We start from the raw sequence: 14996 nt of genomic DNA on the forward strand, positions 1-14996 counted from the left end.
TGTTTAATGAACAAAATCTGTCCCATAAACAAAACTATTAAATGCTCTTTACAGGTTGCTAATCACCCATTCACCTTTCCTTAATTTTGTTTAATTGCCCATAAACATGTTCAATGTGTTGATCATGATGTTTGTATTAAAAACGCACGCACGAAAAGTGTACTAGTAATTATATAAGCAGTTTGCACTTTTGTCATATTGAGGAGTGCAGCATTTCATTGCCATTTTCAGTCTTTATTTTGAAATAATGATATAGGTATATAACTAGATTTCTAATTAATAATTTGTAGGTATACAAAGTTCTAGATTTCAATTAATCATTTATAGGTATATGACTAGATTTCAAATTAATAATTTATAGGTGTATAACTAGATTTCAAATTGATAATTAATAATAATAGGCATATAACTAAAGTGTAGAGAGTAAAGTTGTCGGTATTGATTCAGATGAGATATATGGGTGTTTTATTAATGCCCCATACCCCCCCCCCCCCCCCCCCCCCCCCCCACATGGAGCTGCACTCCTACAGCACCTATATTTTCTGACTTTCTTTTTTAGAAATGATCTGTCTTCATCCTTGATACATGTGGTCTGAACTCCTTATGTTACGCGTGGCTGGGCAGCCTTATGGTGTGATATAAGACAAAGATAAGGCTCATATTTGAAGTTACTAATCCCAGTGGCACCCAAGAACACAAAACTTTTGCTGATTTTTTAGTACAACCAAACAGCATCAAGCAGATATAGTAGGCGATATATATATATATATATATATATATATATATATATATATATATACCCAATTTTGCACTTTAAAAAAGCTACAGTGAAAAGGTAGTGCGTCTCGTTTGAGATAGAGGATGTAACCCTTGACATATTTCACGTCTGTTTCATCGTATTGGTTTTAAAACCCCAGAATATTGACCATTATTTGAGGTACTACATGTAGTATGTTTACAACCATACATTGCCTGCATGGAATGGTGATGAATTCACACCCAAACTAACCTTAAAAAACTAAGAGACTTGTTCTGATTGGACAGAGCAATCTCAATTAAACAAGACCAAATGGCAATGCTCTCTATCTTTAAAAAAGCATTTGAGAAAAAACTGATCTGTTTTGTTGTTTTTGGCTTGACCTTGACTTACTGTCTTACATCTGTGAAGAATTTTAACAGTTGTATAGCATGCAGTGAAATATTTGCAGCTCTATAAAAACTACTACACAGGAGAAATTGTATAACATTTGAGATGTATTTATTTGATTAATGCTACCAACTCTGCTTAAATACTAGTACTTACTAGTATAGGTGCTAGAAAAACAGTATCTGTTTATATTAATTTGTATATCCTATGATGAATTATTATCCATTAAAATAATTTTGAAATTTTTCAGGATTGAGGTTTAAGAATATATCTTGGCAATGCACAAGTATTACAATTATCATCACAGTGACAATATCAAAAGTGATAGAATTTATATATTATATTATATTTCTGAATCTTAGTGTATGTTGAAGATAAATTCATGACAACCGTTTTCATGGTTTTAGTTGCATGTGAATAGTTACTAAAGAAAATAATTTAGAAAAGAGAAGTGAAGAGCAAAAAAATATGTTGTGTCATTTTACATATTTACATGAATTTACAGAAAAATCAAAATATATTTTCTAAAAAAGGGCTGCTGAAATAATGATAACACAACCCCATTAAAACATTCTCTTTATCGCAGTAGACCACACATATTATCTGATAATGTTATCAAAAAGATTTCTCCCATTGAAAACTCAACATCTCCGAGGCATGTTCCAGTTATGATAATTGTCCTCAGAGAACCAGGCAGTGCCAGGGTCTGGGACCCTGTTCCTCCTGGTACAGCGCCACCGTGGACGACATTTCAGGACAAAAAACAACTTATTTCACTTTAATATGGGGTTAAGTCCAGGACAGCAAGGCTAGGATTAAATTAACTTTAAAATGGTGCGTGTGTAAGGAAAGATAGGAGAACTGAATTGACAGGTTTCAGGAAGTAAAATATATACAGACTTCAGTCTGTCTGTGGATGATACTCAGGTGAGGATTACCAGACAGGTATTTACATACACGAGTATGCACCACTGGGAGCAATACTTAGTCTATTTCTTTATTCATATACTTATTTATTCATAAATTTTTTGTGGTTATTAATAGGTCAAGTCAGTCTTGAGGGTAACTAGTGCAATATAGGATTACAACCATGAATAATTATAGTTATTGTCTTTTATAGACTAATCTTTGTATGTTGCTGTTCTTTTTAGAAGCAGTTACTGTAAGGGATATTGTGTAGGAACCATTGCCCCATTCTGCAAAAATAAATCTAAAGAGATAAATAAAATAAACAGATAAGAATTTGAGTGGCCTGGAACATCACAGTTCAGGAGGCCATGGATATATGAAACAATGATGAAAGGCAATACCTGGGACATGTGGGCACTAGTTGTTACTGGGCATATTGTATATTATATTGTAAATCTCTTCATCATGTATATATGAAAAAAACTGTGTAACCCATTGGGACTTCAGGATGTGATGGAAAGACTGGGGAAGAAGTACGATCATCTTATTTCTCCACTGATTATTAGTTATCACATTTTAAGACCAACACACTCCATGTTAATACCAATTCCCTTTGCCCTATTGAGAGTTTGGGAAGGTTTTATATATATATAGTTGAGGAGGGTTCCTCTGCTTCCCACTATAATTAAGTGTCTGCAGTGCCTGTCCCGCCATGACACTGTTTGCTCTAGGGTTTTACACTCCAGTATACCTACATGTACACACACTCAGAGTGCAGTTTTAGGGGACTGTCCCTGAGATCAAATTGAGGCTGGTTGGGGGGGGGGGGGGGGGGGGGGGTTTAGGAGGTGATGCCATTTGTGTGGTCAGACCATAGTGAGGAAAGTTATTGTTTATTCATTACAGGAAACAAAGGTTACTTAAGTTAAGGTGAAAGGATTTCCATAAATTATAACTCATTTAAGATAAATTGTATAATTGTTAATTATTGCTTCAGATATATAGATATTTATATATAGTTTTGACTCAAATGTGTCTTAAAACAAACTCACTAGTGAACAGAAGATATATCATATATTAACCTCTTCAAACTAGGAAGTGTGGTTTGTCTGTTTATCTTTTATGAATATGTTACTAGAATAAACAATGCAGAATGTTTAAACTGCTTGCTCAGTGATTATTACATTGAAGCAGGCTACTTGAGATAATGCTTGTTTACAAGACCAATATTTCTTGCTTGAAAACCAAGAGAGGTATTTGCCACAAATATTAGAAGGGCATATTTTATAGTTTATCTCTAGCAAAGAGTGAGTACTACATATATATTTTTGTGCAGTATTTATAAAAAAAGCCTTAGTTTTAGAAGTCTGTACCCTGTACTGGAGAGTCTCAAAGTTGGGTGGAGACGTAATTGTCAGTACTTATGAAGTTCAGGATGGATGAACACTTTTATGATTGTCTGATATAAAGTCACACATATGATAACTTTAATAATGGTAGATATTATTATTCATTTTTGGCAAGTTATCAATGACCCTGAATGGAAATAGTGTGCAAGGAATCTATGGTGATATTGTGTCTTTTACCTCCTTCCTCCCTTTAGTTGACTCGATTTCAGAACCTAAATCAAATTTTGAGTCAGACCATATCTTTTCTGGCCAAAAGGGCGGTTCCTTTGAACCACCTTACCCCCACCCCTACCCCCTGTTTTGTTCTTCCCCTTTAACTATACACTTTGAGTCAATATAACGTACGTGATATTTATATTATTACATACACACAGAATTCTTAGATTCCTGCCAAAGTTTGAGATCTATATTCAGGTACATAATTCATTAGCCATATAAATTGGATGAAGGTGAAAAAGCAGGTGCCTTAAGTCTAAGCTCATTCTTAGCTCATTTCAATGTGCTGAATCTTAGACTAAAGCTAGATATTTCTTTTTTGCCCAAAGAAACTGTGAAGAATACCACAGTTTTTGGTGCTATTGGCTCAGTGGTGGAGCAAAAAATTGATTCGTCTTTGTCTAAATGAAATTATTGAGTAAGTCCTGTAGCTATTGTAAATATTTAGCATTATACTCAGCTATTGTATCATTATTCTGTAAAGTAGACCATATTACAATGTAATGACATCAACTCCTGACAGGGGGGGGAAGAATCTGAACCCGGAATAAAAAACTATCAAATATAGTTTTTAATGATAAAGCATGAGATTACTGAGAAAGTATTCAATATAGTTTTTAATGATAAAACATGAGATTATTGAGAAAGTATTCAGAGTGTATAGATCCGCCTATGTTATCTAGATAGATAGTGTACCAGATAGGAAGTGTACAAGGTGCACAATGTTATCACCAATGAATCATAACTGAGAGAGTTGAGGACTGGAGGAGGTGGATATTTTCTCATTAGACAATCTGAGTGTGAGGACAAGGTACCACTTACTACTACAATATCATATTGTATCTGTGTGGGTTGCTGTATGCTTGGGTTATTTTTGGAAATTATTTTGAAATTTTGCCAGTGTGAAATTTGAAAAGACACTTTGAAGGTATATAGCTAGAAGGGAAATCAAACAGGGTTAGTAGAGTAGTGGTTGAATATTTTTTTTTATTTGGGGGGGGGGGTGAGAGAGGGGGGGGGCAAGTTTGAGAGTTAGGAAGGAAAAAACAAAGTGGTTGTTTTGGAAGGGGTTGTGGTGATAGCAATAACAGTGGCAGTAACAGCACTTTAACAGTACCAGGTACAACACATATATACTAGTATTGTAGTTTTACTTGGTGTAATGTAGATGTAGCACTGAGTAGGAGGCAATGACAGTCTGGGAAAAATATCAAGAGGTTTTGAAAAAGATTTTGTAAAAAATAATAAAATGACATATTTTTTATTTTCAGTCAGACTTCCTGGACACAACTCCTCAATGTGTGAGACAGATCGGTAGCAGCAGTTTTCATTTTTAGTCAGGTAAGGAAATAATCCACAATAACTTATTAAGAAAATTTTCATTAACTTATAACATTAAGAAAAAAGGCTTTCCACTTATGTATTTGTCCTGAATGGCTATCAGGCATGCCAAGGAGTACTTAAAATGTATTTTGCCTAATGGTATGTGGTTATTTATAGACTGCGTCCATTTATTACAGCATGGTACCCTCATGTTACGCTTTAATGGTGCGATGTAAAATGTGTCACATTTAGGTGGAAAATCACCATTCAAGTGATCAAGATCCATAGTTGGTGGATTAAATTCTAGTGTATGCCTCATTATTTAAGCCTCCAAGTCAAGAATAGCTCTGTTTTATCACTTAAATTGTACTTAATAGTATCTTTAGCCTTCAGCTTTTATGACATATGAAATGCTGAGACTGTGGTAAAAATTTCAGGTCAGTCACATACTTGTGACATGCATATACATATGGAGGTCTATTACTTGCAGTTTTTAAAAGACCTGACAGCTACAGGTTGACGTGATTTCATATCTTTAATGCAAAATGTCAAAAGAACAGTCAAAAGTACATTCTGTTTTAAACTCAAGTCTTATTAAGAGTTTAAAAAAAAGTGGTTATAGTTTAGGGGAGGATGGGCCAGACCAGGGATATTTTTCAAGTCTCTGTGGCTGTAATAATGATAATTATTTTACTTGTGATATACTATCTCTAAGACATCATGCCGTCTTCATTGAAAGATCTCACTGGAAAAAAATTAAAGTAGCCAAAATTACAACACTGCAAAACCACTAAGTCTGAAGATCTAATCTAGCTGAGTCACTTGAGCAATGATTTTTTCCTTACTAGTAACTTTTTTTAATCTGGTTACATCACTTTTTTCTAGCATGTATAACATAGTACAGTGTACTAGTATTGGATCACGTATGACTTGTGAGATTGGGTTAAACTATTTTTAGAAAAAAAGTAAACTATTAACACAGAATGATTGGCAGAATGCCTGTGCCCTCTCCTCCTCCACCCCAGATTCCTTACAGACCTCCTTTCAGCTTGGATTTAAAGAAAAATAGGAAACCTCTGACTTTTTGAGCCTGGATGAAAAAAATATTGTTAACTTACACAAGTAAATATAGGCCACTGATTCTGTCTTATGGCAAACATATTTTAGGTTGATGTACAGTTGAAAGCCACATGCTCTACAGGATTCTTTCAGTTTAGAATATTAACCTACATAAGGGTTTGGCCCCAGTGAAAACAAATGGGCCCAGCTGTAGGTTACATAAGACAAGGGTTCTCTTGACATGGAGATGTTTGACTTATGACCTGGTTTGTCAGTTAATACGAGGTCAAACGAACACAGAGCAGGCACAAGTGGGTGCTGTCTGTGTCAGTGTAGGGGGTTAGCCAGAGGTAAGGGATTTCTTGTATGTGTGTAGGATTTAATGGAATTGGGTTGTTTTGTTTTGTTATACATGTAGTTAATTGACATGCCTGAGATACCTATGGTGGTGCTGTTTATGTACGTGGTTTTCTGAAGGGTAGCTTTGCTCTCTCTCTCTCTCTCTCTCTCTCTCTCTCTCACACACACACACACACAGCACACACACACACACAGCACACATACACACACACACAGCACACATACACAGCACACACACACACACACACACACACACACACACGTCTGGAGCCCATTTCTTTCACCCCATTTCCATAGATTAGATCAACCTACTTTAGATCGACCTAACTCCCTGGAGGTTCACGCTAAATAGCTGTCAACCGGGCGGACACGAAAGTTAATTACCTCCTTACAGCTTGTAGTAGGCGGGATGGACATTTAAGTCGGATTATCTGAAAGTAATCTAGTGAGACTCCCCGCGGGGATAGATCGATCTAAAACCTATGGGAATAGAGCCTTTGTAACCACAACATTTCCAAGTCCTCTACTTCAAGGTATTTGATAGTTGAAGATGTTCAGCACTTGTTTCGAAGAGTATAGACCTATTCCTGATAAAAAAGTAATGGAATACCTTTGTCTATATCTGCTGTTGTCGTATAGTCTGGCTCATGTATTTATTGGTTTTAAAAGTAATTTATATATTAAATTACTGTCACAATAAGGAAATGTATACCACACATGCTTTGTTTCACACATTATTGGTTTTACTTCTGTCATACATAGTGTACTCGTGTTTAAGATACTATGAGCCTGTGGCTTAAAATTCCTGAATAAATATACTGCATTCTATATGTCACTGGAGAAGATGAGATGCAGTGACAGGTAGAGAGTTTTCAACCTAATCAGGGGTGAGTGTGTTAGTTGTGAAGACAAGCAGTGGATGTGACAGTGAACACAATGTGGAAAGAGTTGAGTTAGCATGTGGGCTTAGTCCAGTAGAGTCAATTTCATAAGAGTGCAAAACATATTCCATTTATGAAAAGCATAAAAGTAGACAATTTTTAGAGAACTTTGCTGTTGAAAAATATGAAAGTTTTGATTTTACAAAAAAAAAAAAAAAAAAAATGGCTGTCTAGTCAAAAGACAAAAAATTCCAGAGCTTGTGTTCTTTCCATACTACAGAATTCATACTAAATGACTTAAAGATTTCAGCATAGGATCCACAGGGTGTACATATCTCACCACCCTGACTAGATAGTATGTTCTGTACTCAGCATAGGATCCACAGGGTGTACATATCTCACCAGCTTAACCAGATAGTGTGTTCACTACTCATTAAGACACAGACGGTGCAGTGTATTCAGATAACAACTACAGACACTGATATATATCACTGTATATATATAAAACAAAAGCTGTATGAGTATGTACTAGTAGTAGAGCTGTATATATAGCTTTTACTTACTGGATACATAGTGTTTTTTATTAGAGAAAATGCCAGTTGACTTTGAGACTAAACAGACTATTATGATCAGTGATTAGACAGCAAAAAAAAAAAAGCTTGGACTGTAATTTGTAATTGAAATCGATACAGCCATGTTTTGCTTACTGTTTCGTTTGACCTGAATCAACTATATTATTATTTGATAAAAATGGAGCTACTCACAGGTGAAAGTTATGGATTATTGAGAACAATAAAACAACATTTAAGATAAGCTATGTCAGTATATTTTATGGCCTTAAATATTGCAGTTGGTTGCATAGGCAGTGTTTTCCTGGGTTTAATGGGCAAAAGTTGCAATTGACAATTGACAATTGCCAATTTTTAGACATTTTGTCAGTGATATTAAGTAATAAACATAAGACAATCAAAAGTATTAGGCATTAGCCATTAAACAGATAATATCACTGGAGAAATTATGCATATCAAGTAGGATCCATGCATCAGAATTAAAGAATCAGAACTCATTAACACCTTATCAAATAGGACCCTTGTATCAGAAATAAAGAATCAAAACTATAATTAACACCATTGATATCTCCTACTTGACAGTCTTTAAATTAAATGATTTGTTTTTGTTAGAATTGTGATAACGCAGTTAGGCACAGAGCTTAGAAAAGTAAATAAGGTGGTATAGGGACCACTTAATCAGGTAATTCCCAGGTGGAAGCGAGGAGAAGATAAGTACCAGATAAGCCAGCACTGGCTGTGTGTTGAGATATAGATGTACAGGTAGAGCCAACAGCTGGGCAGACTGCAGTGTGGCGTACCTGTCTTGGACCTGTGACAAGAAGAACTTGAAGAAGGAAAGAGACAGAGGGTGACAGATGCTTAGAGCAGAGGCAACTAGGATAATATGTGGTCCACCTTTAGCTGGAAATAAACCTCAGGTGGATTACTAGATATGCTGGAGCAAGGAGCTTTCTGTTAGGAGTTACATGTACAGAATTTTGAATCAGGGATGAAACTGTGGTTGTAAAAGTGTAGATACTATACAGTGGAGACAACTATAACTATTATATATTACTTTATTGGGCCTTAGTTGGGGACTTGTCTACAGTAAAGCTTGGTGCAATTCTAGAGAGCTGACAATTTTTTTTTCAAACAAGGAAAAGGATCAGTCCTGCAAGTCACCAATGACTGGACGTCACTCAGTTTGAGAGATACGAGTACAAAGGGGAATTGAGAATTATAGCATTTAGGGATGAGACCCTAATTTGAGGGGACAGAACCTATAATTAGCCCATTAATGAGTATAAATATCTAAACTAAAATACAACAAGAGGACATAGTCAAAGTAAAAGAAGTTGGACATGATATAGAAGTGACCATTTAAAAGTACCAGTTAGCCTTTAATCTAGAGGGTCAGGTAAGTTTCTCTTTGACCCTGTGATCTTAACCCTCCATAGAACACAACTGAATACATATGAAGAAGAGAAATAGACCATAGATATAATTTACACATTGGTGTTATACAGGACCATCTCTGTTTGCTTGACTGCCAGTCATTACCTACTCACTTGGTCAAGCCGTAGTGGACATTGCTGTATATATACTAGTATATGTATCTATATGAACACAGGAGAACGTCAGTGACAGGAAGATATATATATACCAGCAAGTCTGGGTGTCAGCAACAGGAGACTGCTCCAATGGCACAATTGTCGTAATATTCCGTACCATGTTGCTATTTTAGTGTAAAGACAATGATGTCCTTGAGGGGAGGATTACAGACACGTAGGTAACACGCTTGCAGTACAAGATACTGTGTGTGGAGTTCAGTGTGTTGTACTCAGAGAGACAGGTTCACCCTTTGGATATTGTGTGTGGTTTAAGTTTTAACAAGTGGCTGGAAGGATCAGAGAAGAAAATGCTGGACTTGACTGGAAGTGCTGTTGTTATGGATGTGGGTAGATAGGATTAGTATAGAGGCACTGGTGTTCTACATATATTGTAACCTGAGCTCTTTTGGAGACTGTGTGTGCATTGGTTTTTGGATAGTGACATTGTAAATGTCAGTTCTGTCACTTGTCAGCTGTCACCTTTATTTCTTTGCACCTGGGGAGCTGTGATTTGATACTGTATGTATTGACTTAGACTACTGACTGTGCATGAACAGGTTTCTTGTGGATTTAAAGATTAGGTGTAGTTTATGATGGACAAAAACAAGTCAATTTAGACATATTGCACAGGTATTTGCTCTATCAAGTCTGTGATATGGACAAAGTGACAAACTACTTGTTGAGTTGAAGTTGAGCAATTGTGACAGCTTACTTAAATGGGTGAATTAGTTCTTAAATATTGACTATCTTGAGGAACACGCACCAGCACACCCACATTGTGGCTTTTAATCTGTCACTGGGATGATTCTTAAATTACTGGTAGACATGAACATGAACTCTAATCATCATGACATCTTTTATGTTGTTTAAGATCCACCTTACCTTCAGATGTCAAAAGTCACTGCAAGAGTAACACCGTGACTTTTTAATTTTGGGACTTTGCACTTGGGGGATCAAGTGTAACATGTAGTGATTACCTCAGACATTTTACTCACAGCTGGAAAACCTGTTTAATTACTTGTGAACTTGCTTGCAGTCCAGATATTTTTTTCCTCATATCTTTGACATACAGATTCTCACTGATGCCAGCTAATGAATTTTACATTTAAAATTACTTAAACACCTTTTAAGTGCCATATAGGGGATGTCATAGTAATTTATTTAAATGTTATGAGATAAGATAACATTATATTCTGGCAATCTTTCCTTCAAGAGTGACCTAGAATCCTTCCCAGGACATTTTGACTTTTCCATTTTGAACAATTGACAAAAATATTTTCATCAGTACACCAGCTGGTGTGCCGCTATTGACATGTGGAGGACATAGAAAAAAAGAAAGTGTACGAAAAAAAAAAGAGAGGGAGAGGAAACCAATAACACTTTTATATTTGAGGAAGGAGGCACATTACCTAACAGCTTTTATCATTTCCAGACATTGCAGGAAAAAGGATTTTTGCTTCATTTCCACTGTTCTTAGGTCTTCAAATATCTCCATTCAGGAAATATGGAGTCCTTACCCAAAGCCCGTTCTTATATGAATAGTAAAGAGAATATTGTTCTTGTTCCTAATGCTAGTTTTGGGAAGAGGAAGTTCATCCAGTTTTCCGTCATGAATCGTCAGACCAGTTTTGCGCGCTGGGTGCAGGGCCAGAAAGAAAACCAGTCTCACAGTCGAAACAGTAAGTATTCTGATTGGTGTGTTTATGTTTGTTAATTGTTGTTTATATTATTTTATTTATTTATTTATTATACTGTAACAATTACAATATTTTGTTATTGAAGTCTTACCAGAAGAGATCAAAGTATTTATTTAATTATATTTTTTGTGAGACCAATATTATTGTCACTTTATGATAAAACTTTTCAATAATTAATCCCTTCCAATATACAATACAATAGAATTACTTGTACCTAAGGCAAGGGAAATGTAAAAAAAAATTAGACAAAATTAGTATCATGGCTTTGAAAAAGAACAATAAGAAACTACATGGGCCGCTAATGTAACTTGTGCTGTGAGTGTTACAGTAAATCATGATCTGGAGAGTGACAACAGGGAAGTAGGTGGTGCCAGGGTCCTCCTGGTACTGGCTTGCAAATCTGGGTCATGTTTTGGAGACAACTGGAAACAGTAATTCAGAAATAAGGAGCCCCTGCAGAAAGGAGAGGCTGTATAGGCTTTCCATCTTGAACAGCAGCCTTTTCTTACTTTTTAGTAAAACGGGTGTCCTTATTTACTTGGAGTAAAATTTTCAGTCTTAAAGGCAAGCAGTGATCTATTGTGAAACAGGTCTGAGAACTTGGCTGTTACATCTCTGGCACCTGCTGTGTTGCTGAATTGGAACAGCAAGAAAATGGGAAATGAATCATCATATTTATTACCATGAATTTCTTAGGACAGACCACAGAAAATGTTTTTTTTTTCTGGTTCAATATTTACAATTATTCTCTGTCAACCATTTGCTGTTCTGGAAAAAAAAAGAAGAGAGAAAAGGAAAACTGAGTCTGGGAGTTACATCACCCTAAAGAATTCCATGTTTGTTGATTGTATCATGTATGGCTCAAATCCCTGCTGTTTTGAGCCTAATAAAATGAAAACAAGAAAAAAAGGTGAAGAAATTCAGGAAATTACTTCATCCTGAGTTCCATTCCTCAAAAATGTTACTTATCAGTGTTTCTGAAAGTTTTTCCCCTCTTTTGTATGTCTGTTCTCAAAGGAGTTTCCTGCATCTTTTGAAGAGAAAAAGACCCTTGTGTAAAGCCGTTGGTAGAAATGTATCAGATTTGTTCTGTTCTTCAACAATTTGCAGAAAAAAAGTGTGATGCTTTAGATCTAAATAAAAGCTGCTGTTTTTTTGTCTTGACTTGGTGCCAGGACATTGCTCTTTCTGGAAACTTGCCTTCAATATTAACACATGCTTGCTGTTTTCAGATTTCCAGTTTTCTTTGAAACGCAAAACAATATTTGGATACCATCAATCTTATTTTTACTTGAATCTAAATAATTGATTACTTGTATAGACCAAATTTATTATAGATATGAGAAAATAAAGATAAAGGGGGATGAAATAAAAAAGAGCAAATATTTGGAAATTTCCATAGCCAACCTAAGATCTAATAAATGGTATATTAGATCTTAGAGCCAACTTAAGAAATATTCGAATGTCAGTAGCTTTTCTACATATCCTGAATGGTAGTGTCTTCTTTTCATAGACTAGAGAAGAGCCACTGAACATGTTGCCATGGCATGTACGCATGTGCATACTGAACTTGTCATTGAACATGTACATGTATACCTCATATATACTTGCACATACATATACATCTCATATATACTTGCACATACACTTCATATATACTTGCACATAAATATACACACTAAACATGTAATATTTGTTTCTTTTCCAGTGAACAAGCAGTGGGTTCATCCTCCAGAAGCTCTCCTCAGAGGGCACATAGTCTACAATGTCAAAGTAAGTGGATTTTTACTGGAACAGATACATTTTGCTACATACTTATAAATTGGTACAGTGTACATGTACAGTGTCAAAGTTGTTAAGATACATTTTGCTACATAGTTACAGAATGGTAGAATAATAGAATAAATCACCCTTTGTGTACAAAGTGAGATTATGATAGTAATGCAATAACTATGGCAGTTTTCTTATGTAAAGGTATTTTTTCTTTTTTTTTTTTTTACAAAGAACCTAAAGACAACTGATAGATCTAAGATCAAATTTTCTTCATTTGTTAATTTTTTTCAAATTTTCTAGTATCTTGGAGGATGTGGAGTGGAAACGGCCAAGGGGTCTGATGTAGTCAAGGATGCAATTAGGAAAATGAAGGTAATGTGAAAAATAATAATAATGATGAAATGATAAAATTTTCTTACTTTATCACCATACAACTGAAACTTTCAGTAAAAATAGGGCAAGAAAGGAGTCTTCAAATAAACTTCAGATTTTAATTTATTGTTAAGTCACCAAAACTTTTGTTTTCAGTTCAACAAACAGTTAAAGAAGTCAGAAGGCATCAAGCCGGCCAAGGTAGAGCTGACAATATCCGTGGACGGGGTAACCATTCAGGATCCTAAAACCAAAGTAAGTCACCATTCACCAAAGTTTAAATCCACTCTTCCTGCTTCTTTTTGGAGCTAGTCTGAAGTTAAGCAGTCTTTACTTTTCATTCTTCTGTGAAAGGATTTCATTTTCAGTGCTTTACATGTCTTTAAGTTTGACAGAAGCCATTTCATAATCTCTTTGACATATGATATGAACAATTGCATGCATGCAGACAAACACACATCTCTTACAATTTTGGTTGTTTATTTATTTAAAAAAAGGCATCAGATTCTGTAACATGGCTTTTCATTTAACTTAAACCACAATGTCTACAAGTTCATGAATGAAAAAGAAAATTAAGTAATATCATTAACACAGACCTTCTGTGCTTTTCACATAAATAAAGGACAGCATCAAGGGGACCACACAATCGCAATAAATCTATATCATTTCCAGATTATCAAGCACCAGTATCCTCTGCATCGTATCTCTTACTGCGCAGATGACAAGTCAGACAAGAGGATGTTCACCTTCATTGCCAAGGAGGCGGACTCACAGGATCACACTTGTCACGTGTTTGACAGCGAGAAATGTGTACGTCTGTCCAATTTGTCATCCTGTATAACACTGTGGGGATTGTCTGATTTGGGTGAAATTGTGATACATATATTGTTTAAGTTGAATGAAGTTGTGGTTGAAATTGCGACATAGGTTGAGTCAATACTTACATGTTTCAGTAGCAAATGACTGCCAGGTCCTCACTTGCCCTGTCTTTCACAAATGGCAAATGCATTGAGTTGGGTGAGATTGCTACAATGTCACACCTATCGCAATGAAAAACCATGCACTGGAACTTTCAGGTGTTACCTATTATGGACAGTTTTGATTGCATTGAACCAAGACTTCTCTTGTCCAGTGTTGGTGCAGCGTGCTTGTCATGTGGTCACAGCCAGAAGTGAAATTGTGTTGGGTTGTGACAATTGAGATCATACTAGCACACCTAACACAATTAGGGAACACTTGTTCACTATATGAATGTCATATTTTCCATTCCAGTCTGAAGAGATCACTCTGACAGTGGGTCAAGCATTTGACCTTGCCTACAGAAAATTTCTGGAGTCTTCAGGACGCGACATGGATCTCAAGAAACAGTTCTTGCTGCTGCAAAAGAAGGTAATTAAAAGTGAAGTTGCACATACATGTTTTAAAGCAGTTCTGCATAGACTTACCAAGCTATTTTATATACCCTATTGTAAGGAGAGTGTTTGAAGGAAAAATGGGTCTCGGATTCATTTACCAATGTTTTCCAGCTAGTAAATTTGACCTGGACTTCGTAGTAATCTTCGGGTGTACTAGTCAGAGCTACCAATGGACTGCAAAGTTATGAAGTTACAGGCGTGGACTACTCAATCACTTCCTAATGTCCGTTTATCTTTTTTGCTATCACATCCTAATATCCCAGTGTCTCTCGCC

General features: G+C 35.7%; 1 protein-coding gene across 9 annotated transcripts in view; it reads left to right on the plus strand.

Moving 5' to 3' along the window:
- LOC106150594 (PTB domain-containing engulfment adapter protein 1) overlaps positions 1-14996 on the plus strand; it is a 28137-nt gene that overhangs the window by 2652 nt on the left and 10489 nt on the right. Inside the window, exons 1-8 of one of the 9 annotated variants that reach the window (XM_087016930.1) lie at positions 4470-4492; positions 4953-5022; positions 11041-11144; positions 12871-12935; positions 13236-13307; positions 13464-13562; positions 13980-14117; positions 14580-14696. In XM_087016930.1, the coding sequence (XP_086873056.1) occupies positions 11075-11144; positions 12871-12935; positions 13236-13307; positions 13464-13562; positions 13980-14117; positions 14580-14696 (561 nt within the window). In that variant the 5' untranslated portion in view covers positions 4470-4492; positions 4953-5022; positions 11041-11074. Of the gene's footprint in view, positions 1-4469; positions 4493-4952; positions 5023-8545; positions 11145-12870; positions 12936-13235; positions 13308-13463; positions 13563-13979; positions 14118-14579; positions 14697-14996 lie in introns of those variants that run through there. The other 8 variants (XM_087016928.1, XM_087016931.1, XM_087016925.1 and 5 more) reach the window with 8 other exon arrangements.

The sequence above is a fragment of the Lingula anatina genome, chromosome 7 (assembly GCF_051362555.1).
Source record: "Lingula anatina isolate TDL-2025a chromosome 7, LinAna3.0, whole genome shotgun sequence".
Classification (NCBI taxonomy): domain Eukaryota; kingdom Metazoa; phylum Brachiopoda; class Lingulata; order Lingulida; family Lingulidae; genus Lingula; species Lingula anatina.